At 47.2% G+C, this 25931-nt stretch overlaps 3 protein-coding genes across 27 annotated transcripts in view; 2 read left to right on the top strand and 1 right to left on the bottom strand.

Moving 5' to 3' along the window:
* Window positions 1–15881, top strand: part of MTSS1 (MTSS I-BAR domain containing 1) — a 161387-nt gene extending 145506 nt beyond the window's left edge. For 3 of the 18 annotated variants that reach the window (XM_070222473.1, XM_070222472.1, XM_070222480.1), the window contains 8 exons: window positions 683–790; window positions 2084–2181; window positions 4531–4741; window positions 9404–9598; window positions 10843–11016; window positions 11396–11558; window positions 13006–13359; window positions 13468–15881. In XM_070222473.1, coding sequence (XP_070078574.1) covers window positions 683–790; window positions 2084–2181; window positions 4531–4741; window positions 9404–9598; window positions 10843–11016; window positions 11396–11558; window positions 13006–13359; window positions 13468–13706 — 1542 coding nt within the window. In that variant the 3' untranslated portion in view covers window positions 13707–15881. Of the gene's footprint in view, window positions 1–682; window positions 791–2083; window positions 2182–4530; window positions 4742–8428; window positions 8549–9403; window positions 9599–10842; window positions 11017–11395; window positions 11559–13005 lie in introns of all 18 variants that reach the window. The other 15 variants (XM_023648940.2, XM_023648939.2, XM_070222474.1 and 12 more) reach the window with 7 other exon arrangements.
* Window positions 15882–16670: 789 nt separating this feature from the next.
* On the bottom strand, window positions 16671–23398 carry NDUFB9 (NADH:ubiquinone oxidoreductase subunit B9). The gene is made up of 4 exons (XM_001498132.6): window positions 23222–23398; window positions 20476–20668; window positions 19735–19848; window positions 16671–16894 (listed from the first exon to the last, which is right to left on the bottom strand). Exons 1-4 carry the CDS (start codon window positions 23320–23322, stop codon window positions 16763–16765), a joined length of 540 nt encoding a protein of 179 aa, XP_001498182.1. The 5' UTR covers window positions 23323–23398; the 3' UTR covers window positions 16671–16762.
* Window positions 23399–23412: 14 nt separating this feature from the next.
* Window positions 23413–25931, top strand: part of TATDN1 (TatD DNase domain containing 1) — a 39605-nt gene continuing 37086 nt past the window's right edge. For 2 of the 8 annotated variants that reach the window (XM_023648319.2, XM_070221356.1), the window contains exon 1: window positions 23428–23480. Coding sequence is in view for 3 of the 8 variants with exons in the window: in XM_070221362.1 (XP_070077463.1) it covers window positions 23459–23480 (22 nt within the window). In the remaining 5 variants the exon portion in view is untranslated. 8 annotated transcript variants of the gene reach the window in all.

Here is a 25931-nt window from a genome sequence, read left to right as displayed (position 1 = left end):
ATAGGAAGACACTGGCTCACTTCCCTCAGTCCTGGCAAAATACCCAAATATGAGTAGTTTCCTGAGCATAGACCTTTTCCATGGATCATTCTTGCCTGGGCCCACAGTCCCAGCTTGGCACTTCGGTAAAGTGAACGACTGTTTTTTCCGTAGTCCCCTGTTCCTGCCTCACTTGCCATTGATTAAGTTGGTGGAAAAAACAAGAAAGAAGGAGGCAGTTAACCTCTATTGAATACACGTGCTATCACAAAGACCTATCAGATCTGGACCAAAATATCTCCTCATTGTGTCATCCACTAAAGCCAAGGGACTTCAGAGGAGGGCCTCAGCCCGTGGGGACGGGATGAGGAGGCTGTGCTGCAAAATCCTGTGAGAATACACAGGCAGACCCTCCGAGCAGGCTGCTAGCCTCCAGACACTTTGAGGAAGGCCCATGTGTTTGCTTTGGCTTTTTCACCACTGTCTGGGACACACCAGTCACTCTGTGATTATGGACGATTTCTTTTTCCTTTCCATTTCCCAAAAGGAAGGGCCAGTAGTGCCTTCAACAAAGATGTATGAATGCCTGGGTACCTTTTCTGAAAAGTTGAAAGGATTAGACAGTGAGCCTCATATAAACAGTAGGACCGAGATGGTGAAGTGAGTCAGTCGTGATGATAACATGTGAATTACTTTCCTTCAGGAGGAAGAAATCTCCATGCTGGGGGAAATAACTCACCTTCAGACCATATCAGAAGATCTGAAAAGCCTGACCATGGACCCTCATAAGCTGCCCTCCTCAAGTGAACAGGTAGGGTTGTGGGTTAAGCACTTAGGAGAGCAAACCAAAGAGAGAAAGGTTCAAGGTCCTCAGGGTTCCTTGGGGCATCATCCCATTTAAAATCATATCCGTGTTTCACATTGGGATACACAGTAATCATCATCACTAGTAATCACTAGTAGGGTACCTACTGTGTGCCAGGTGCTTTCTAAGCTCTTTATATAGACTCCCTCAGCTGGTCTTCACTGTTATCCCCATTTGTTAGAGGTGGAGCTTGAGGCACTGAGAGGTGAAGCCACTTAACTTGGCTCACCTAGCTGTTTACTGGTAGAACTGGGGTTTAAGCCACGCTGTCCATTTCCATAGCCCATGCTCTTAAGCACTATGTTCATCTACGCTCTAGAAATAAACTCTCCTAGGATTACGACAGTGCTGTGTCTTGGTCATCAATGTAAACCATTTTCACTGAATTTCTCTCATGCTAATTAAGTAATGCATGAGGATCTCTCTTATGGAAAAGATGACATTTTTTCTGCTTGTTCATTTGGTTCATGTGACGTTAACACTAGATCAAGTGGGAAAAGACATATTTGGGGAAACAGTGATGAATCACATGCTGGCTTTTGCCCTTTGTATAAAATTGTTATCACCTGCTTTGGAGAGCCAAATTTGAGAGCTTTTATTTTCCATCCTATGAAATTGCTTTTATGAGACCACAGTGTGCATGCTTTCACTCAATACATAGACGTCTACTGAGCACCACTATGTGAACGAAAGATGCACTCAAATAGCTCTTTGTCAGTCAAGTAAGGGAGACTGACGTAGAGGTAATTGTGAAAGAATTGGTTTGCTCTTGATTCTGTCAGGTTTTAAAATATCTAGTGCTGGTCAGATAGGGCACAAGTGATCACTGACTATCAAGTGGTTAAAATGCAAGATCAACAAATCCTGAATCCAGTACTGTCTTTGTAGTGCTATAAGATGAAAATCCTGTAAACTCTAGCCTCGGGTGTAAGTGGCTCTTGTAGATTGTTAATCTGTCTTTCTCTCACTTTGTTTTTTGACTGATATTTCATGGTTTCTCCCCCTGTCCCCAATGAATTATATTTTCCCCTGTCTCAGAAAAAAGATTAAGCCACTCATGAATTAATAGTCTGGTTCTTTAATTTAAAAAATAAAAAAAAAACCTTTAACAACAATTTTTTCTTTAATCCTTACCCCTCGGTGATGGCTGAATTTTGATGTTATGATGGGTTTTAAGAGTTGATAGGTATTGTTTCCCTTCTCAGCACTTTGCTCACCCACCTGGCTCTGTCCCTCTAGGTGATTTTGGACTTGAAAGGTTCTGATTACAGTTGGTCATACCAGACGCCACCCTCGTCTCCCAGCACCACCATGTCCCGCAAATCAAGTGTCTGCAGGTAAGTCTGCGGGCTCTGCGCCTGCTTTCAGCACAGGCCGTTTTTCTTTGTGGCAGTGTGAGCAATAGAGCCTGTCTTTCCTTCTTAGAATGGCTCATTTTCAACAGGAAATGGTGACATGATCAGTTGAAAGAATTCCGTAATGATTTTGGTCTCACTCTTTAGTCTCTGGATTAGTTTTGGATCAGAAGGAAAACCCCCCTGGCCCTTAGACTAGTAGACTGGAGCTTGCTCTCTCTCCATTGCATGTTGTAGGGATTTTCCCATTTTATGAATTCGCAGTTGATTTTCCTGTTCAGCAGAGTGAAAACCATAAGGACTGAAAAAGGGTGAACAGAGGTTGATTCTTCACAGACTGATATGGCCGTTGCCAGAACAAATGAAAGAAGTAACAGTGGCTTATGCCCTCATTTCCCTCCAAATTTTTGTCTCAAGGTTTCATAAAGTAAATAGAATTCTTGCTCTTGTTAATCACTACTACCACCTGCACCCCCACCGCTCTGTTTAGTACTACTGTTACTGTTAACACACAGTTAGAATCAATTGGAATAGTTTTGCCATGTGCAAGGCTGTTCTAGGAGTTTTCTAATGGAAGGCCATACTTGGCTTGCTGACTGCGAAGTTGGTTCTCCTCTTCTTGAAAGATGGAGACATCATCGTGCGTCACTTGGCTTTCTTGGTCCACTCAACCTGCTCATCATTTTCTTTGACTTTTCAAAGCCAAATGAATTTCCACTTCCTGTGAATTAGCATTGAGAGTAAAGAGCGGGATGGATCTGCCGAACCTTTGTATGGTGATGTCTCTGTACACGCTTGTGTGTGTTTCATTTCATACTCGAGCTTGCACAATACATGCTCAGCAGGAAGTTCAGGCTTCAGAGGCTGCATCCTGATATTTGCAACCTGAAAACGTTGGTTGGTTTCTGGCTTTTTTGGTAACCAAAAAACTTAGCTCATTATTATAAAACAAAACTGTGTATCTTTTTTTTCTTATGGTTTTAGTTTCAATAGAAAACCATGTTGCACTGACGACATCAGCCATGAGCTTGCTGGGGTGGAGTTACAGTGAGCTTCACTATGGGTCCCCATATACCCTCTTTTGGCTGATTGGGAGGGAAAGCAAAATTGATGATAATTATCCACAGGAGCCGAGATTTCCTCCAGCGCACTCCCCTGCATTTCTCAGGACATTCACACGAAGTAATTCTCGTGTACAGCAGTCACAAAGCCCTTGACTACCTTACTGGCTGTCAGGGTCTGTAAAATTTGACAAGATTCTCTTGCAGGGTTAGGAGCAGAAACCACAAACTTTCTAATCCCAGACTGGGTTGTTTATGTCATCCCCTTGGATGCTTCTACAACTGTCCTTTATGTCAGCTTTGCTTGTTTGGACCATGGCACTTGGTTCAGTTTTCTAGTTTTCATTATCTGAGTTATTATACAGAGTGCAGAGCGTATTTCTTGTGACTGGAAAAGGAGTGCAGACGGAACACCCAGAGGGTGCATGTCGTTTTTCGACATCCTGTTTACTGTTTATTCTCGGAAGCAAACAGCTTAGCACTGATTGCCTTTAGTTGCTGAAAGCTGCCTGCCTCTTGCCAGGTGTGCTGTTAACGCCAGGCTCGCAGATATTTTAACAGAGAAACGCCTGTGATCAGGATAAAACCATTCATTAAAGCATCAGTGTTGTTAATAAAAGGTAAAACACGTTGATACAAACGCACTGAGATCATTTGCTGACGTTCTCTCCGGTGGTCTTGAACCAGGCTCGCCGAGGGTGAAATCGCCTTGAAAGTCCATTGATGCCTGCATCCCCAAAGCGGTGGTGGGCTGGGTTGACCTTGGTCTCCTGGACCCAGGTGGTCCATCTAAGGAGACACTTGCATGTTCCATCCAGGGCATGCTGAAGCCTTCATGGTTTTTGCTGCCGCGTCATGGTGTCTACAGGCAGATGAGCAGAGGAGACCAGTTCCATCTCTTTTCATGGCACAGATGTCAGGTTCCCAAGCTTTGGTAGTAGATGACATGGCAGAATTGGGTTTCATTTGACTCCTTATGATCACAGGCCTCCATCCTAAGGATGCTTCAGTGCCCCATCAGAGAATTGATTCCTGGCGGCTGGATTTTTACCCCTTGCTCACATGAAAAAGCCTTTTGTTTACTAGCTTAATGATTTGGTGTTTTGAAAACATGTCTTACTGTTTGCATGGCTTCTTGGGGGCAAAGCTGATTACATCCTGTTGTTTTTCTCCCTCCTGCGCCCCCCCCCCCGTTCTCTGTCCCCCTCCTTCCTCTTACCCCTCCTTCTTTACCCTCCCTGCCTGCCCCACCTCTGCTTGCCCCCCGCAGCAGCCTGAACAGCGTCAACAGCAGCGACTCCCGGTCCAGCGGCTCCCACTCGCATTCTCCCAGCTCCCACTACCGCTACCGCAGCTCCAACCTGGCCCAGCAGGCGCCCGTGCGGCTGTCCAGCGTGTCCTCCCATGACTCAGGGTTCATATCCCAGGACGCCTTCCAGTCCAAGTCGCCGTCCCCAATGCCGCCAGAGGCCCCCAACCAGGTAAGGGTGCCCTTGGCTCCAGGAGCTGCCATCACACCTGCTGCCCAGACCACCATCAATGGCTAGAACCAAAGAAGGACCTTGGCTTGGACAGACCCCTGTCAGAAACCTCTGGTTTAATTTCTCATCTTTAGATGTGTTGTTGCCCAAAAGGGAGAGATACTGTAAGTTGGGTTTGGAGCCAGTCTCCAGGCTGGTGACGGGCGAGTCACCATGTTGATATGGGGAGTTCTCTCTGGCATCCCTGTGAGTGCCCAGCTTTGCATGATCTTTAATGGCGTTTGCACAGTGGTGACACTTCCTCCCCCCGCATCTCTGGTTCCCTCTGAATGACGGAGATTCTTTTGGACAGCACCGTGGAACCCTTCCTCGGTGCTCTCAGGTTCCTTTTATCAGTTTGCGTTGAGAATGAGAATGAATCATCGGAGCCCCTGCAGATCATTCTGTTTGCATTTTGCTTCTGGGACAAGTTGAATGTTTTCAACCACAGTTGGGTTAGGCGGCACTAGACCCAGCCCTGCCCAGTGGTTCTAGCCGGAGTAGAAGGCAGGCGCTGGGCGGGGCAGTGGACAACCTTCGCCTGCTGTCCTCTGTCCTCTCTTAGTGCCGGTCTCACTTAGTAAGCAACACAACATAGAGACACCAGGAGACATGAACATCCAGGCTGCCCCACAGTGCCATCTGCTGGGGAACCAGCCCATGGTGTACATTTGATGCTGAACACAGCCTTTGGTCCAAGATCTTTGGACTGAGAAGATCGTGTGCTTGTCTTATTTATCCCAGGTATCCATTGCCTAACAGTCACTGAGTATCTGCTGTGTGCCAGGGACTGTCCCAGGGCCTCCTGTGTATGTTATCTGTGTCGTCCTTCCAACAACCATGTAGAGTATTGTTATCCCTAATTTTGTTGCAGAAACGGCGGCTCAGAAATGTAAGTGACTTGCCCAAGTTGCACAATTATGTGACTTGCAGGTCGGGGACCTGGGACAAGGGCATCTGGTCCAGAGCCCTTTCTGCTCCACTCCAGCTATGAGGTGCCCCTGGGAGACCGTTTTGGGGAGCACTTCACATAAAGGACGCAGCTGAGGTGTTTTGGGGACCTAAGCCAGGAGGTTACTCACCCAACGTGTCTGATGTTGGTGAGCCCAGAGCTTCTCGCCTCAGTGTCTCCTTTGCCATTTGTCAGCCGTCCTGGGGGACTGGCCTTTCTCTGTCTTCCTGGGACAGAGTCTTGATTTCAAATGGAAACGCTCTGGGCCGAGCGCTGCGGCTTTAAGTTCCTTTGTGCTTGCCCCAGCTCGGTGCTTTGGCTTGGTCTCTAAGGTGTCACCCGCCTGTCCCCCGTCTTTCCCCTGCCAGGAGCAGCACTGAACCACACCTGTGTGTCTCGCAAGCAGAGAGTGTGAATGGTTGAAAGGAAAGCAGGAACTTGCAATTCTTCAAAGGCTGTTCTTATGTGCGGTGTATTTCTGTGTGTGTTTTTAATCAACTGACAAACTAACATCGGAGTGTGCACTGACACGCCTTTCTAAAAAAAAAGAGGCCCTGAGCTTCTCTGCCTTCCAGTCAGGGACAGTGTGTGGATCAGACTGAGGCCAGGGCTCCTGCCTCAAGGACCGCTGAGGGGCGCAGAAGATGGCCTGTTGGGATTTACTTCAATCTGAAAGCCAGGGCCCGAGATGTGCTTGGCTAGCAACTCTAGTGTAGTTTTAATAAGTTCAAGGATGCTGCAAAATTTAATAGTTCTATTTCTAGAAAAAGACATTACAGCTGCTTGTAATTAGAAAGTCGAGGGGAAATTTAAGCAAATTGTACAAATCACATAGGCCAGAGTATACAATCTCCTGAAGGCAGTAATATTACCTTTATTTAGGGTGGGGGAAAGGAACTCACACCTATAAGGGGAAAATCCCTTCATCTGTCCACTCAGGTACACGGGGCTAAATGCTGCCGGGGGACGGAATTTGTTAAGAATTCTCCCATTTTCCTCCATCTGCTCTCTTGAAATGATGTCCTCACCCACGTGTGCCCCAGAGCAGGACCCTCTCTGTGTGAGGGTCTTGTCCCAGGGCTGCGCATTCTGTCAAGGCAAGAGGTTCTTTAGGAAAAAATGAGAAGTCAAGAGAGATAGGAACCTGCAGTCTCGGGCTGGTTTGCTGGTTCTTTTTTCAAGTTGAACGTACTTACGTCAACAACTTTTATTTACACTTGATTGAGCACTATGTAAATAGATACACATAGCCATATAAAATCTCTTTTTCTCTTCATCTGTTAGATAATCTTGATCCCTATTCTAAAGATGAAAAAAATTGAGGTTTAGAGAGATTAAGCCTGCAGTGCCTTGACTGAGAAGTGGCAGAAACGTAACTTGAATCCAAGCCTTTGAACGTCAAGTCCTGGACTGCTCGGCAGACACCGAGCTTGGGGAGCAGCGGGGCGTCCACTGTGTAGCCTGTCCTCGCTGTGGCTCCACGGAGCGTGTGCACGGGGAGTGTCTTTTTGGTTCCTTGCCCCTGCGGGATGGGAAAGCTACAGCTCTGTTCCTTTGTGGGAGACCTGTCTTTCTTTGGCGGGTGAAAGGGGTGGACAGAGCCACATGGCCTCCTGGACAGTGGATACCAGAGGACTTCTGGGGGAATGATAGTAGAGCCCAGCAGGGCTGGACTTCTTTAAACAAACGAGATGAGCCAGAGATGGCAGTTAACAGTGAAGAAAACTTTACGCTAATATCTGGATGGGCCCAAAGCACTACCCCAGGGGACCCAGTTTACATGGAAGAGATGGTCCTTGTCACTCATCCATTCAGGAATCTTGAGCACCTGCCGTGTGCCAGTCTGGGACTAGCAAGTTGAGATGTGATGGTGAGCAGCTAGTCCCTGGCTCAGCCACGTCAGGAGCCTGAGCTGGGAGCACGCGCCCTGGCTGACACTGGGAGACCAGTGGGGACTGGAGAGTTAATAAAGAGATGTTTTCCCGTCAGACCTCCTTCCTGTAACGTCTCTCCAGATGCTTCAAAATTCCCTATGATGGCCACTGGAAACATTACACTAACCACAGGGCATCACGGCCCCAAACCTCAAAATCACTCCCCAGGCAGAGACACCTAAAATTGTGTTTTGTGAAGCTGCAGCTTCAGAGCTGGAAACCACCCCTCAGGGATGCGGAGGCTGCATGTGACAGGGACTGTCCAGGAAGTGGAGCCATTCTAGGCAGACAGGGAGCAAAAAGCCCAAGCGGGGGGCCGTCCTCATGCAATAACTAATGCCTGTGCACCTGAGTTGTGTAAAAGGCGGGGCTCCTTCGGGACCTGGGCTTGTGGCCTTGGAAGGAATGCCCAGGGAGTTCCAACCTTGACCAGACTCTCTGTGCCGGGCACACAGCCGTGCACTATACACACACTAGACACACGCGAGTCACGGTCCTGGGCGCTTACTGTGTGGTGGGAGCTCGCCGGTCTCACGCTTCTTTTCAGGATCTTGAAAGCCTCTGTGTGGGTGCAGCTTTGGGGGAAGAAATAACTCTAACCCTCTGCTTCTCTCATCCTTCCCTCTTCTGTGTATGTCTGTCTCTGTCTGCGTGCCCTTCTCCCATCCCGCCCCCTTCTTTTGTTTTTTATTTGCGGTTATTTTTTGGCGGCCTGTGGTCTGCATTCTGTCGGTCCCTCCTGTGATCCATCCCCTGCTGCAGAACTCGTCCAGCTCGGCCTCCTCCGAAGCCTCCGAAACCTGCCAGTCAGTGAGCGAGTGCAGCTCGCCCACCTCAGTCAGCTCAGGCTCCACCATGGGCGCCTGGGCTTCCGCAGAGAAGGTGACCGCGGGGGTCCCAGCCACGGCCCCTCCCTCCCCCCCTCCTGCCTGATGCTCACCGGTGCAGCTGCAGGAACCAGGAAACTCAAAATCTACACCAGCAGCAGCCCCTCTGGGGGACAGGGAGGGACAGGACTGAGGGCCTTCTCTTGAATGGGTGCCTGGCTCCTGAGCTACGACCGTGCGGTTGTCCCGAGGGAGAGGAAGGGGTATGGGGAACCCAGAGGTGTGAAGGCTGCTTCCCAGAACAGTGTCATGTGTGCTCATCCATCTCCCCACTTCCCTCCCAAGCACCCCACCTACCGTGGCCTCCTTGTCACCATCCCCTCGGACGTGACATTTCTCTGCGTCAGAGGCTGTGTACTTTTCTACCTTTTAATTTGCAACCCCTCCGCCTTTACCCCAGTTTGGAATCTGCTCCTGAACAGTGTGATGATTTTGGAAACCTAGAATGCACAGATTCAGTTGAAGATGCTTTAAAATTCTTAAATTTGCGTAATGAGATGAGCCGATTACTACCGCCGTGAGATGATGCTTTGTTAGTTAAATAATTGAACGCCACAAATTAAGGACACTGATCAATTTCCAGACTATTTCAAAATGTAGATGAAATAGTTCTTCAACTGAATACTTATTTTGGTGTCAAATAAGCGTGCATCCTTTGTACCCTGGCTCTTTTCTCTCGCCTCAGGGATCATCCACGAGCAGCAGAGCCCCGATGTTTGTTTTATTTACAAATATTCAGGTGTCCCCCACTCCCTTGAATGTCAGTACCATCTTGTATCCCCACACTCATCCTGTTATATTAATTTTTTTTTCCTTTTTTCCCCCCCTTTTTTGTTTGTTTTGTTTCCAGTTGTCTAATGGGTTTTCTCACTATAGTTTATCAAGTGAGTCCCATGTGGGGCCCGTGGGGGCAAGCCTTTTCCCTCGTTGCCTGCCTGCCTCCCGCCTGCTCCCTCGGGTCACCTCTGTCCACCTTCCAGACTACGCTCATTATTACACCATTGGGCCCGGCATGTTCCCGTCATCTCAGATCCCTAGCTGGAAGGTTTGTGTCTCTCCTCCCTCCTCTCACTCCCTCTCCCCTCTCATTGCCTCTGTGCTCACCCCTCTTCTGTCCCATAATCCTCACTCACCCCGATTCCGCCCTCACCCCCTTCCTTTCACACTCTGCCTTCTTCCCCATAACACCTCTCCCTAAGTTAATTCCCACTGGGGAGAACCGCAAAGCAGCAGGCAGCGCCGAGATAGAAATTTCCACGTGGAGCTGAGATTGGCGAGGAAGCATAGTTCACCCCTGTTAGACAGCAGACCCAGATGTGGCATTGTAGGACGTCAGTTCCAAGTTGCAAGTCCCAGTTCTGCCCTCCTGGGGCCACTTCAGGGTGTCACTGTTATCAGGGGCTGGTAGGGGCTGTGCTCCTCGACCGTGTTTTCCAGACTTTTCCCCTGATGAGTCCCTTGTTGGGCCAAGGTAACAGAACCAAAACCCAAAATATGTTTGGCTTATCATGTTTTATCTTAAAAGTACACGCAGACTTTTAATCTTGATTGTTTTATATTAAGACATGTTTGCTGTAACATACAAACAAAGTTTTAAAATTAATTCCTAGCAAGTGCAGTTGATGCCAGGAGGAATTCTACTTCGTTTTGAGAGGAGGCCCCTAATTTGAATAGTAGGTCCATAGACTGCTAACATCTTGAGCAGGGTCTTGACTCCATTCCTCCCAGGTGGCTCTGACCTCTCAGACTACTGACCCCAGGGGTCTTCCCTCCCTCTGTGGTGAACCTCAGAGGGCACATCCTGAAGTCCCCCCTTTGGGGGCCTAGTTTCCTGGAAGAGGAGATTCAGCCTCAGGGAGAGTGGCTGAGGTTCCTTTAGTGCCCCCTGGTGGCCAATCCACTGAAGTGACGTCATTTTGGCTGCTAGAGGAGAGAGGGTGCTTTCAGCCATCAGAAGGGAGGCCCCGATCCTGGGGACATGCCCTCCCTTGGCTGGTGCCTTCACACACCTTAGACAGTTGGTCAGCTGTCAGGTAGCTGTTAACTAGAGTCTCCCACGGGCTGTCTGCCTGGTTGTTGAGGGTTTTAATTTTGGGACCCATAGGAGGAAAGAGGAAATACCCAGGAAGCCCCCAAAAGGGTTTTCCACCTCTTCTTCCAGAGCGGGATGAGGGCATAGAAGGGGCCTGCGGGCCTGTCCCAGCCCACTTCCCCCGAGGGGCCCAGCGGCCTTGTGGGGCCGCGGTCCGAGGGTTGGCCCTGGCCCCTGACCGTGCTGCTTCTCCGTAGGATTGGGCTAAGCCAGGCCCCTACGATCAGCCGCTGGTGAACACCCTGCAGCGCCGCAAGGAGAAGCGCGAGCCCGACCCTGGCGCGGGTGGCCCCGCTGCCACGGGCGGTGCACCTGCAGCAGCCGAGGAGGCCCAGAGACCACGGAGCATGACCGTGTCGGCTGCCACCAGGGTGACGCTCTTGTTCTCTCCAGCTGGTTGGGCCCCTTTCCACCTGGCTGGTGGCCAGATGCTGGCCAGCAGTGGCGGGCTGAGTCCAGCTGAGCCTTTGAGCTGGAGGGACCTCAGCCCCTTTTCCCCACTCCCTGTTCTAGAGCATTAGAAAGCCCCTGGGGAAAACCCTTGTGTCGGAATCAGACACGTAGGACTTTCTAGAGCGTGGGTAGGACCCAAGCAAGTTGATAGCCTCCTGGGCTCACAGACAGCTGGTGTTCTCTGGAGCAGAGTAGAAATAATATTGAGGCCCCACCGCAAAAGGCTCTGGGGACATCAGACAGGGGACTCATGGCCCTGGTGGCTTGTCTGTGTGTGTGTCTCTCTCCAACCTGCAGCCTGGTGAGGAGATGGAGGCTTGTGAAGAACTGGCGCTGGCTCTGTCGCGGGGCCTCCAGCTGGACACCCAGAGGAGCAGCCGGGACTCGCTTCAGTGCTCCAGCGGCTACAGCACGCAGACGACCACACCGTGCTGCTCTGAGGACACCATCCCCTCCCAAGGTACAGGCAGCCTGGGGTTTCCCGTTGGGCTTCCTGAGCAGTGCCAGGCAAGGAAAAGGGGTGGGCCCTGCTGGGAGGAGGCAGAAGAGCAGGGAGTCCGTTTAACCAGTGTAAGCCCTGGCTCACAGCTTGGCTTCAGAATCGTTTTCACCGTCTCAGAATGCTTCAGAGGGCTGAGCGGTGCTTGTCAGGGGGCTGCCATCTAAGGAAGTGACCGGACTCTTGCAACTTCTCTCGTTTCTCACTGTCAGGGTACGGGGTAGGTCCCAACTTAAACTCAGGCAGATGCTGTTCATGATAATAATGTCATTTGTGTTTTAGCACTTTATATTTATTTTCCCATTTACTTGTCACAACCACTTATGTAATATCCCAATTTTACGTATGTGGAGACTGAGGCTCCGTAACTTTCCCAAATTCACAAAATGAATATGAAACAGAGCTGGGAGTTTGAAGCTAAGGTCTGTTAGAGTCTGAAGCCCAAACTCTGAACCTATTCCAGCCAAATCCTCTGTCAACTTTGCCTCCCTCAACCCCAACCCGCTCCATACACTAGCCAGCAAGAAGGTGGCCTGGCAGCTAGAATAGATCTGCGGTAGCTGACCAAGCCTATTTGCAGTCCGTCAGTCAAAGCCTCTAAGACAGTGAGTCTAAATGGAGGTGATTTTGCTTCCCAGGGGACATTTGGCAAGGTCTGGGGACCTTTTTTGGTGGTTGTAGCTGGTGGAAGGTGCTACTGGCACCTTGTGAGTAGAAGCCAGGGATGCTGCTAGACATCCTAGAATATACAGCAGCCCCAACAACAAAGAATTCATCTGGCACCAAATGTCAGTTGTGCTGCTGTTCAGAAACCTGCTCTAAGATGTTTAATCTGTAAACTTGCCCCTCCCACATGACCCCATATGTTGAGAGGAAGTGACCACACATCCCTGATGGAACCTATCTTGTACCTATTTTCAGGGACTCATTGCCAGTAGCTCCATTCTTTTACTAGCCGTCGCCTGACAAGTTAATTACAAGGGAGATAGTAAGGTCTGTGATAGTCTGTTTGAGGTTTGCTTCTTGTGTTGCATTCTGGATGGGAGGGTTTGTAGAATATGTTTTCTGTTTCCATCCCCGTATTCCTCCCAGAGATGCTCAGAGGTAGCTTTGCTGCAGCCTGGCAGTGCTACACTCTCCAACTCTCAACGGTATTTGAGTGCGTGCCTACTATGCCCCACACCATAGTAGGTGCTCAGGGTACATGAGTGAACAAAACGAAGATCCGTGCCAGCGAGTTCTTAGACACCGAGGGCGTCTAAGGGTGGCACAGAGACCGGGGGCGGGGGTAGGTGTGGGAGGAGATGGTAGGTGAAGTGCTCTGCCCTTTGTGCTTTTGTTCTTCCGACAGACAATCAAAAAAGCAAAGCTGCTGCCTTGGATATTTCTAATCGAATATTATCATCAGTTTCAGATTATGATTATTTCTCGGTAAGTGGTGACCAGGAGGCAGATCAGCAGGAGTTTGACAAATCCTCCACCATTCCGAGAAACAGTGACATCAGCCAGTCCTACCGACGGATGTTCCAAGCCAAGCGCCCAGCCTCAACTGCTGGCCTCCCCACCACCCTCGGACCTGCTATGGTCACTCCAGGGGTTGCAACCATTCGACGGACCCCTTCCACCAAACCTTCTGTCCGCCGGGGGACCATTGGAGCTGGTCCCATCCCCATCAAGACCCCTGTGATCCCTGTCAAGACCCCAACTGTCCCAGACCTCCCTGGGGTGTTGCCAACCCCTCTGGATGGGCCAGAGGAGCGGGGTGAGCACAGCCCCGAGTCACCATCTGTGGGTGAGGGCCCCCAGGGTGTCACCAGCATGCCCTCCTCGATGTGGAGTGGCCAAGCCTCCGTCAACCCTCCTCTTCCAGGCCCGAAGCCAAGTATCCCCGAGGAGCACAGACAGGCGATTCCAGAAAGCGAGGCCGAAGACCAGGAAAGGGATCCCTCAAGTGCCACTGCCTCCCCAGGCCAGATTCCAGAGAGCGATCCTGCAGACCTGAGCCCGAGAGAGAGCCCGCAGGGAGAAGACATGCTGAACGCCATCCGAAGGGGCGTGAAACTGAAGAAGACCATGACCAATGACCGCTCAGCCCCTCGCCTTTCTTAGGCTCACAAGAAATGCTGCCAGTGAGGAACGAACTGTTTAATTAATAATACCTAATTTGTCTTGATCCATTCCAATCTATAATCAAGATTTTGTAGGCAACTCAGAATACAGCTCTTTTGAAAGTACTCGACACCTTTAGATAATGAAAAGCAACATATGTAACTGACATAATCTTGACCTTTTAATTTGTAAATATTGACAATTTTCTTTCTGCACATTTTAATCTTAGTTTCCCTTTTGATTTTTCTGAAGGTGCCAAATTCCATTTAACTTTTTTACAAGTCTTTGTAAAATTTTAAATGCATAAGGGGGAGGGTTGGGGCAGGGGAACCATGAAGTAGTTAATTTCAGAAAAAAGGATGACTATACTTAGCTTTTTCGTTTCTCTTTTTTTTCTGCAAGCTTTTGTAGATGCATTGTAGTTGTCTGGCTTAGAAGCAAATTCAGGTTATTTTAATGTACAAACAAAATGGCTAAGGGGTAAAATCTTCATTTAAATATACTACGTTCTGGATGAGAAAAGCAGGAGTCAACAATTGATGAGCAATACTCAGAGTGAAGTAAATCTGGAAACGGTAGACTGTGTTGGGATTGGGGGGAGGGCCGTGGGAGGGGCACACTGTCAACATAGCCGATCCTGTTACATTTAAGAGTAGCCTCGTAGGTTGAATTTCTAGTAGCTTCATGGTAAATGCATCCGAATAAGCCATACTGGATTGCAGTGTTTGTTTCTGTAGGGTGTTTAAGGACTTCTTTCTCCCACGATTCCTCTTGACTGCACACAGCACCCACCTCCAATCCCGTGCATGCCGCTGCCACCGGGTAGACATAGGATCCTCCACTTTAGTTACTGGTCTGTTACACCCACTTTCATGGAATCCAAATACATCCAAAAGGGTAAGGCAGTTTTAAAAATGTGAAAACATTTAAAAATGATAGCAGGGAATTCTTAGATATAGCAAATGCCTTTTACTTAACTGTGCCCAGCAGGCTGGGCGCGTTGAAAAGCCCAAATATTTTGAAAAAACTCAAGCGGATTTAACAAGGGTAACCAGCTTGAAGTCTAGCAACTTGCTGATGTGTTTACCAATCTGGGGGCTTGTTTTTCTTATCTTCTTTTAAATAAATGGCAGTTAATTGGCCTCATACTAAACATTGAAGAGAGGAGGATTTATTTATTGTCACTGGGAATCCGACCGCTATATTGTCCCTTTTTTTGTATTCTAGGTAATGTTCTTTGGAATGGATTTATGTCTTTTCTTTTTTAAGTGAAAGTTAAATTTGTTCTAATGCCCGTCCCCTAAAGCCAACAGAGATTTGTAGATTTCAAGGGCTCACATTTGGAGAAGAGAGTGATGTTAAAGACAGCAAGCAAGCCTGGCAGCAGTTGGTGAGTTGAAAGTGCTGTGTCCCCCAGACCCTGCAGATTTCTGTTGGCTCGAATCTTCAATTACATAATCTTATGCTTTAATACATAACTGCATTGGATGTGAGAGTAACGTACCTGTATAGTCACTGTTCTATATACTAACATTTAACACTGCTGTGATTGCTCAAGGACATTTTATGTTATGGCTTTAAAGCAAAGGCATGATTATTAGAAACTATTTAAGCTTTTTTTCTTTGAAAAACAAGCTCCTTTTACAGAATATAAGCAACAGTAGTGCCTGTGGTTTAGCCCACCAATCTTGATGACTAAAAGTAGCTGATGCATTGTGCATATGATGCTTGAGATGGTTTTTGCAAAAGCAGAAATCACTGCAAGGTAATCACAATAGATCAAAGTGGTATTTTGAACCTTTGAAATAAATGGATGTAACTGTACCTTGGTACAGCTTTTCACTTGTTTAGTTTTTAAACGTTAGTATAATCTGAATAAATTTAATATAAAACGTTGCCAAATTCACTGTAGAAAGAATGTGACAAAACACCTTGGGTAGTTCTGTTTGTGTTTTTGCATATTGTAAAAGCAGTGTCACAGCTAAAAATAAAGAAATCGTTTCTAAAGGTAAATTATTGTGCTTTAGTTGCTAGTTTGTACTGAGAGTTGACCTCTCCCTGTGCAGTTTTTTGTTCTCAACTTGTATAAATAACAATTGTGTAATGTGTCTCCCTTCTACCTTGTAACAATTGCTTCAGCCTACATTATAAATAAAGAACCACTAGAAAGAAAAAGTCCTGTATTTCAAGTCTTCTTAAAACTCACTTGGTCTTAGTTAAATGAGACTCAGACTGAGCTTAGAAAATTGACAAAGCATTTTTGTGATGGTTATGAGACCTAAGAACACTAGCTGCCTGAACTAAGTATCGGAAGTCAGCTCTAATGCGTTATCCAGAACTAAAAGTAGCTAGGTTTGGCTGACAGTTTTAGTAAAGACACTTCTTCAGACAGTTAAAAGCGTTCTGCTCTACCCGTACCTTTGCGTCTGCAGACAATCCAAGCTCCGGCAGACGAAGCAAAGCTGGAAAACTGCCTCCTAATAAGTGTCACAAAAAAAGTTTTATCCCAGATCAGGCCCTTTAACCGCAGCCATCAAACCTCCACTCCTGAGCGAACCCCATAAACTCCAGGTTTATTTGTTGAATGTGTGCTTCTTAGGGAGAGTTATCCTTTTAATCAAAACTAAAATTCCATTAGTGGACTTGTTAGAAAACCAGAAGGTATCAAGTCCTCCATATTAGCATACCTTCTCCTCTTGGCTTCATATTCCTTCCAGTCACTACAGTGAATTAAACGTTCAACTGGAGTTTGTTCAACTCAATCATCAGAGTAAATCTTGTATCTGGGTCTGTTGCATAGTTTTCCCTTACTGATAACGTGCTATCAATCAACACGACTGAATGGGGAAGAAAACACAGCTGACCACATTTCACATACTTTATATGCACAACTGGTAAGAAAAGGACAGTAGCGTAGTCACTTGGCATCATGTTAGTCCTCAGAAGAACACATCAGTCTCATCAGACGATACTGAGTTATTTTTATTAGGGCAAGTATGTGTATGCTCTGTAACTTTTTCACTTGCAAGCACGACTGGTGAGGTGTCTTCCTCTCTCTACATAGGCCGCTCCCGGGGCCTAGTCACAATATGCCACCACAGTGGGGGCAAATCACCTTCCTTTCGGGCCGGGGGCAAAGCTTCAGTGTGGGGACCACCAAGCGGAGTTTCCTCCTGCAGCTGCTTAACCTAGAAGGGGTAAGGAAGGAACAATTAGAAAAGGAGTCTAACTGACTATAAAGTCTGCTGTTGTATATCACATTACACACTATGTGATCCTCACTACAGAAAAGTGCTTTTTATATATACTTGGATTATTTTTATACCCACACTATAACTCAGACAGAAAAGCTATTCTCCTTAAAGGTTTTCCCATTCTTAAACAGCAAAGCTGAGAACAAACCCTCTTACCCCACCTCATATTCAATACACAAAACCACGACAGTCACCATTCTAATTCCCCTTTGTTATGGCCTCCCCACCTGTTCCCCCCACCAAAAACATTTATTTTTGTCTCAGCTAAGTGCTCTCCAAAACCACTACTAAGAAACCTCAAATCCATTAAGGATGTAAACCTTAAGGCCCCCCAAATAACAACCAGGACGAGAAATAACATGAAATCCCATGTACAAATGTGCTCAGTTCTGTCTGCCATTGCCCAGCTAGCCTCAGTTGCAGAGATCTCCAAGACTATCACTGTCCTAATAGAGGAGGACACCTAAGAGATCACTTTCCAGATCAATGATTTTCTGAAGCTTCCTCCAAACAAATCAGTTCTGGATTGTGGCTAACCGGAGCCTCACGCACATGTGCTGTTTAATAATGTCAAAGAGATGGAATAGGTAAAGGAGGAACTTTTTTTTGTGGAGAAAAGGAGATTATCATGGTGATCAACTGCAGAAGTAACCTGCTGCTCTCCACAAATAAATACCTCACGTTCCCAAATGCTGAGACAGCTCTTAGAAAACACTGCCCACCTTGGTCACACCGACTTTCCTTCTGCTTCACCTTGGTCAAGGACTTCCAACAGTCACCATCCTGGACCTTATCACCAGAACTAGCACAACTTTCAAAATCATGAATTCAAATATCCCATTATCCCACCACAGTGTCCCCTTCCAGCTCATCTGCTTAAATGCCCCCTTGAAACTTGTAGAGACCACCAGTGCATGGATCCTCCCACCCACCTTGCCCATCTCTCTCTGCGTCAGCCTCCTGTCTTGACTTCCCGTCTTTATCCAGCCTGGACTCCATGATGGCAATCACTCCCTTTTGAAGAACCTCAAGTCCTGCCACTCCACAGTGGACAAACCGCACCATCCACCTTCAAGCCTGCACCTATACGGCTAGTATTGCTAAAGAGAAAAAAAACCACTAGAAAAAATTGGTGTCACAACACATGATTTCCAACTTGAAATGGGTCTTCAACACCACACGGCAAGCTCATTACCATCCTCCTGCAAGCTCATCCTCTCCCTGTGATTATCACACTTTTTCCACATTCTCCAAACACGCTGCAACCACTTCTCGGCTTTTCCGCTTATCTCACTAAAAAGAGAAGCCATTATAGCCGTTTCCCATCATCAAAACTTCTAACCCAAATGCATTTACATAAATCTTTTGTCCACCTATGATGGAGGAAGAACCCCTGCTCCTTTCAAGGGCCTCCGTCCATGCTCGGGATCCCATTCTTCTTCCCAAAAACTTTCCTCCTGTGCCTATTCCATCTCGTCCCCCAACTCTTCTCATCAGCACATATGCATCATTTTTTCTTATCTTAAAAGAAAATAATCCCTTGGCCTCCAGCTCCTGCCCAGTTACTGTTCTCAGCGAAACTTCTCAAGGATTCTCTCCCCTCCTGTCTTCTCTTCCTCACTTCCTGCTCACTGTTATCAGTGGGATTCAACCCTCCAGAAAAGGCTCTCGTCAAGGCCACGAATGCCCTTCCTGTAGCCAAGTCTTGGATGTTATTTCCAGTCCTCCCTCTAGTCCACCTTTTAGCAACTTTCAGCAAAGATGACTTGGCCCGGGCCATTCCTGAACCACATTCTCTTGGCCTCTGCTGTCACACCTCCCGAGTCCCCCTCTCCCTCGCTACAGGCCCCTTGGTCCCTCTACAAGTGGCAGCTCCTGCGACCTTTCTTCTCTCTCTACTCTCTCAAGAATCTCATACATGTCCATGGCTTTTAAAACAAGTGATAACTCAAAAATTTCTATTTTGAGCTCAAATCTCTCCTTTGAATAACAGATTCCTACATCCACAGTCGCCTACTGACATGTGCACATGATGTCTCACAGGATTCTCACGTTTAACATTCTTAAACAAATTTAAAACTCAACACTTGATTGTCCCTCTGACACCTGTTCCCCCCCACCCCCCATCTTCCCTATCTCAATAAACACCATCAACCAAACTTCACAGGTTAAAGCTTAAAACCTGGAACTCATTCTTGATCCCTCCCTGTCTTTCAGGCATCCCGCACATCCAGTCAATCTTCCTGTCCCTCTGTTTGGACATATCCTGAATCTGTGTCCTTCCATATCCACTGCTTCCATCCTAGCGCTGGCTGCCATAATCTTTTGAGTAAACTGCAATAATCCCAAACTGGTCTCTCCACTTCTCCTCTTGCCCTCTCCAATATATTCTTCACACTACAGCAAGAGTGGGCTTTTAAACATGTAAATCAGACATCATAAGATGAGTGGAAAATGTCAAGGCACTGGTAGAGAGGAAAGTTAAGGGATTGTAGGGTATAGATAATAGGTCAGGCAAAGGACAGAGTTGGAGCAGGAGGGGAGAAGCAAAATCAGAACAGAAAACCCAAAAAGACCAGGGAACTCTCTGTAACCTATGTGTGGGAAGGCTGTAAATGCTACACTTAACACACTTTCAAACAAAAGTATATCTGAGACACAAGGGGCCCGAGTAACGGTCACAGCTGGGAATTCGACTTCTGCACGTGGGGAACAAAACCTGAGCTCCTTCGAGGTGTTGACCACGTGGGCCATAAAATGCAGGTCAGACTCACCTCCCGCTCCCAGCTTTCCCTCCGTAGCTTCTTCCACTGCTCTCTCTTGGCAAAGTAATCAGGATACATTGCCTTCTCGGAAGGATGCCAGTCATCTAAGCACCACTCAGGAACCTGTCAGGAGAGGCAATCAGGGCGTCATCCCAGAGGATACACTTACATGCCACTGAAGGGCCTGCTCAGGAGACAAGACGAAAATCAACGTGCATTTTTATAACCATTACAAGCATCAGACTGTTTCTGACATTAAAGCAATGAACAACAGAGGACCAGCAAGGGCCACCATACAGGAGAGACCCCTAGAGTAAAACAGCCTCAGGCTGAAAAACAGCAACGTCAGTCCAAAGGGAAGTGGTGTCATTCCCCTCCTCCCTGCATTCTCTAAGTATCCAGAATGGGTTTATGTTATTTGGAAGTATGATCTAGAATTTCTCAGAAATACTAAGCGCCAATCCAAATTGGTTAACTTTAAGGTCCAAAAATGACTTATTCACCAAGTAATTTAGCACTCTGTGTTGCCAAAAAGATACCACAAGACCTTGGAGCTGAATTTAGAAAGAAAAGTTTTAATGTCATCTGGGAGAGAGAAAACTGACAGCTGAAGAAAAGTACCTATCTACAACTGCCAGGAAAGAAATCTCCTTGCTGCCCCTAAGAGGGCGAGTGATTTCTAAGGCTGAGGCTTGGGCCTGGAGAGACCAAGTTCTCTAGAAGGCGGTCGCCACTGGAGTCCTCACCTACCTTGTAACACTCGTATCTCTCATAGGAGGTGCCCCCAGGAGACTCAGGGAAGATGTACGGCTGAGGATGCTGATTGTACCAGAATTCTTCCTCCGCCTCCCTCAGCAGCTGCGTGGCCTTCACCATATCCTTTTCATTCTTATGTTCTTCAAACCGGGCTCTCAACAAACAAGCAAAGTACCGATATTTGTCCCTTAAACCAAAATGATTTTGGAGATTAGAAATGTTATCTACTCAACTGGGCAGGATTACTGTCTGACAAGAAGCTGTACTTCCACTGATGTCTTCTGGATGAGTCGTGTAACTCCCTGGCACCTCCCCAGACCCGGCCAATGGAGCAGCCACATCATTCTGACTGCTTCCTCGGCAGCTCCCCAAACACCAGCAGCAAAAAAATACTCTATCAAATACAGCCTAACCACTCTTTCCCTCTCTCCTCCAACAAAGGAATAATGATTTAAAGGAAAAAGAGAATTAGCAAAAAAGAAAACCTACAGCCTCTTTAGCATCATTCAACATGCATTCAATGACAATTTATTGAATTTCCTCCTACCTTGCATTAGGCGCTGCTAAATACTGGAGTTACAAAGATGAATAAGAAGGGAGGTATTACATGGCGGAAACACTACTGCTCAAATCAGAAGGACCTGGGTTTGAATCCTGACTCTGACACTAGCTGCATGCCTTAGGCAAGTTATGCTCAGGTTCTAGAAGAAACTGGGCAGAGATCACTTTGGAGGCTTTGACAATAATCCAGGCCACAGAGGACAAGGGCCTGAAGCCAGCAACAGTGACAGATGGTGACAGGAGAGAAACATTTAGATTACAAAATTATGAGACTGGGCTCTCAGGTCAGATTGCTTGGGACTGAATCGTAGCCACTTACTAGCTGTGTAATATGGGGCAAGTTACTTAATGTCTTTAGGCCATGGGTTCCTCCTCTATAAAAGTGTTAATAACAGTATCTATATCTCAAGGTTGTCCCAAACCTTAGATGAGCTAAAACACATAAACACACTTTAGATAGTGCCTGGTACCTCCTCGGTGTTCAATAAGGTCAGTTACTAATATTATTACACTGGGGAGAGAATTTACAAAAATCAGTGTCCAATTATACATGGCGTCCAAGTACGTGTATCATTGGCAGAGGGATGAGAAGGGAGTACCTGAAAACAATTCTAAGACTTAAAGCTGAGTGACTGTTACTAGTAATGCCACTAGCTGATGCAGGAAATTATGGAAGAGAATGAGAATGGGGTAGTGAAAAGAAAATGAGTTTGGTTTCAAAGAATTTAAACAAGTTGAGTTGCGGACAACTGAGGTGATCTTACAGTTGGAAATACAGCTCCAGAGACAAATTAGCATAGGTAGTAACTCAAGTCCCAGCATTAGATGAGGCTACCCCAAGTATATATCCAGCAATAACAGAGGTCCCAGGATGGAACCATGGAGAACAAATGGAGGAAGCACTAGGAGGGAAAATGGAAGAAGAAAACTCAGGCAGCTGAGAAGGGATGTCAGTGAGATTAACAAAACACTGAGTCAGTGTTACCACAGTAGCTACTTTTACTCCGTCCTCCAAAACTACATTCCCAGATGTAGTTCAGCATTACCTGAATTCTTGATGGCTTGACTTCATTCACCTTTATAACACTGCTAATTCTTTATGTGATCTATTTGTATACATGCCCATCTTCCCCATTAATCCATGAGTTGCTACAGCTGAGAAAGAGGGCTTATTAACTTTTATTCATTCAGCATCCAGCGTAGAACCTGAATTGCAAATTCCGTCAGATGAACGAACGAATAAGGAAAACTCAGGGAGGAAACTAACAATCCTACTACACTGAACCATCTTCCTGCCTAGCAAAGAGAAACGGGTTGATGAATTTCCAGTAATCACAAGTATGCGATCTGGGCTTCAAAGATACCCTCCACAACTCTTCCAGGTCTACTCAGTTTTCCATCATTTAGAGGTTTTTCCCCAAAGCCTTCCTCCTGGGACAGGTTTTAGGATTCTGACAAGGGAGTGGAGGCTTGGCATTCACACCTTGCATTGCATCTAGGCCATGAAAAAAATCCATAAGTTTTAATACTATATTCTAAGACTAATCACAGATGGATAGAGAGAGGAAAGAAGAAGAGAATAACACGGGAGCTGAAGAATTATGTGGGATGTGAAGACAGTGAAAAGGACCGGATGAGGCTAAAAAGAGGAAAGCTGATGGGAGGGGTGGGAGGATGATGATACTTTGGAGGTGGACACCTGACTTTTAATTCTGCTTGGCCACTTACCAGCTGCATCTGTAAAATAAGGCTAAATAATCTCTAACTCCTAGAGTTGTGAGGACTAAAGAAAATCATGCACATATTACTACCGCTCATATCAGATACGAGAAGGTCATGATGAAAGCTATTATGTAGTGAACCCTGGAAGCATGACAATTACAGTTTTAGGCACTTTCCTTTATTTCACTGAATGTCACGCAACCCTCTGCGTTAGGTCCTGCGTCCGTTTTTCCGAACACTGAGGCCCCGACCAGATAAACAACTCCCCAAGGTCTCGCAACTGCAGGAGACGAAGCCCGGATTCGAACCCGGGACTACGGGTGGGCTCCGTGGGGCGAGGGGCCCCCTTCCCACTCTGTCCCAGAAGTCCTTGAGCCGCCCGGTACACCGGGGCCTCTCAGCCTCCGTGGGGGCCCCTACGGTCACCTCCCCGCGCGCTGGGGCCCCCCTCTCCCACCTGTGGATGCACCACGACTCCAGGTGGCGCAGCGCCCGCTTATAGAGCCGCAACACCTTCTGCTGGTGGGTCAGGTAGGCCGCCGATGCCAAGAACGCCATGACGGACGGCTCACCTTCAGCGGCCGCGGGGGATCCCGAGAAACCGGAAGCGGTCGGCTAGGGGGCGGGGCTTCCGGGAGGGCTGGGCGACGGCGGCTACTTCCGCTTCCGCCGGGGAGGAGCCGGGGCCGCAGGCATGAGTCGCTTCAAGTTCGTGGGTAAGAGTGTTTCTCCGGCTCGTGGGCTTTTCTGTCTCCCTCCGGGCGTCGCTCGCTGCGGCCGGAGGGCCCAGGGCTCGAGCTCCCTGTCTGTTTGAGGGTCGAGAGGGCACTCAGCGGAACAGGGCGAGGGGAGGCTGCTGCGTACTGGCGATGTTCTCCGCCCAGGTGCTGGCTTCACGGGTGTGCTTATTTATGAAAATTCACGAGCTGTACGGTTATGATTTATGCTCTTTTTGACGTATGTGTTGTATTCAATAAAGAGAAAAAGGAAGCAAAACTACCCCCAAAAATGCCCAGTCACTGTATTCCCTTTCATCCCACGTGCAGCTCCCGTCCCTTCCCCTCTCCGTCGTCGAGAGGATGATGGCTTCGAGGGACCCGTTCAGTAACTCATTCGTGCCGTCATATCACAGTTGTTGAGCGTCTGGTGGGCCAGGCACTGGCCTGGGAACACAGGGCACAAAGACCCAGTCCCTGCCCCGCTGGCATCACCATCTGGTGGAGAAACTGGAGGACACAAATAGTGGGGAGATAAAGAAGTTCTATTACTTTCCAAGTACAATAGTTCATTCAGCATCGGTAGAACAAGAGAGGGTAAATGCTACAGGAGCCGAAGGAGTAAGAATATTTACTACCATGCACTTAGGAAAATCTGTGGGACATTGCAAGAGCTAGGGCTGGAAGGGTACCTTGGGACTCGAATGTCTTGCTGAGTTTAGTTTTCCTGCGTCCAGTGGGGCTTCACTGAAGGCTTTTGACAGGAGCATTCATTAAGTAAATCACTGGGTGCTGCTTATGTACTGGGGACCTTGGCCTGTGGGATACAGCAGTGGGTAAAGCTGGGCGTGATCCTTGTCTTTGTGGAGTTTCCAGCTGCTTGAAGGTGGGAAATGACAGTGATCTATCTCTGCTTTCATAAGGTAATCCTGATAGCTATTATGTAGATTTGGTGAGGGATAGGGAGAGGCAGGGAAACATTTCAGAGTTTGAACTAGGACATTGGCAAAGGGAGAGAGAAATGGAAGGGATGTGCATACACAGCGTGTAGCAGCTGAGTGTATATGGCAGGTAAGGGAGAGTGAACAGTCAAAGATGACTTGGTTGGGATAAATACCTAAATCTGGAATGGAAGCCTGATTAGTTTGGCAGTGGGTGGCAGATATAGCAAGATCCATTTGGATTAGGTTAAGTTTGAGAGTCTTACAGGACATCCAGGTGGAAACACTTCTGGGGCAATTGGAGATGCATCTGGCACTCAGGAGAGAGGTTAGGATTATAAACTTCGATCTGAGAGTTTTTTTAAGCAGTATTTTTTCCAAAGACATTGTGCTAAGTATGAAGAACTATTAAAAAAAATCTAGTGGTGCAGTTAGTTTTCAGCCTGGAGAGGTCTGTACAGTCAGACTTACGTACAGTCAAAGCAAATGCAGGGGAGAATGTGTTAAGTGCCACAAAAGAGATTTTAACAAGTGCTGTGTGAGAGCCTGGGGTGAGGCTGGGGGTAGGTCCGCAAAGGTGGTACACGGTTTTCAGGTGTGGTGTCTCTCAGCCTGTCCATTCCAATCTGTGATATAATTGATGGGAGAGATGGAATAAGAGCTGTGAAACACTCCACAAAGAAAAGACACTTATTTTTTTTTGAGGAAGTATGTGTTTGTAATACAAAACTAAGTCCCTACCTCAAGTCATGTCCTCTTAAATCCATCCTGTCTATAGCCTCCAGAGTGGTCTGTACAGAAATCAAATGGATTACATTTTTCTCCTTCTTCCAGGCTTTCGGTGACCGTCCTCAGGATAGTTGAAGTACCCTAACATAGCATGCAAAGCCTGTCTGTGGTCTGGTGCTGTCCACCTTTCCAGCCTCATCCCTTTTATGCTCTATAAACACCTGGATATGCTGCTGCTTCCTCCAGACAAGATTTTTAGAGTGGCAGTTGGGGGCTATAATGTCCCCTCCACCTCTAATATCCTACCGACCACCCTCTGACCTGGTTGATTTTTACTTGTTCCTTAAGACTTCATGACTACCTTTTGCTACATTATTTTATCATTAAGTATTTATGTATCTGCCTTATCTCCTAGACCTCACTCTTTTAAGGCAGATACTCAATGGTATTTATCTTTTTCCAGGGTCCTAGTACAGAGGCTGTGCAGTGGAAGTATGAATTAGTGGGTAAAAGAAGATTTGTAGTTTCAGTACTAAGATGGTAAGAAAATTGATAAGGGCATCTGAACCAGATAAGCTGGAAAAGATTTCTTAAAGGAAGTGGGCTTAATTGGAATAAATTTTTTCCTGTATGATCTCCTTCATTTCCACTCTCTTGAGGTAACCAGTGTTAAAAGTTTAAAGTATATTCTTCTCTAACTTTTTTTTGTTTTTTTTAAAGATTGGCACCTAAGCTAACGTCTGTTGCCAATCTTTTTTTTTTTCTTTTTTGTTTTCTTCTT

The sequence above is a fragment of the Equus caballus genome, chromosome 9, assembly GCF_041296265.1.
Source record: "Equus caballus isolate H_3958 breed thoroughbred chromosome 9, TB-T2T, whole genome shotgun sequence".
In the NCBI taxonomy this organism is placed as follows: Eukaryota; Metazoa; Chordata; class Mammalia; order Perissodactyla; family Equidae; genus Equus; species Equus caballus.
This window is presented reverse-complemented; position numbering and strand designations above follow the sequence as displayed.

Bases quoted from the DNA above. Each gene is read 5' to 3' on its own strand.
- NDUFB9 (XM_001498132.6), bottom strand. From the start codon at position 23,322: ATGGCGTTCTTGGCATCGGCGGCCTACCTGACCCACCAGCAGAAGGTG. The intron at 20,669-23,221 runs GTGGGAGAGGGG...TTTTGGTTTAAG, and splicing joins GAGTCGTGGTGCATCCACAG to GGACAAATATCGGTACTTTG. The intron at 16,895-19,734 runs GTGAGTCTGACC...TACCCCTTCTAG, and splicing joins GGGAAAGCTGGGAGCGGGAG to GTTAAGCAGCTGCAGGAGGA.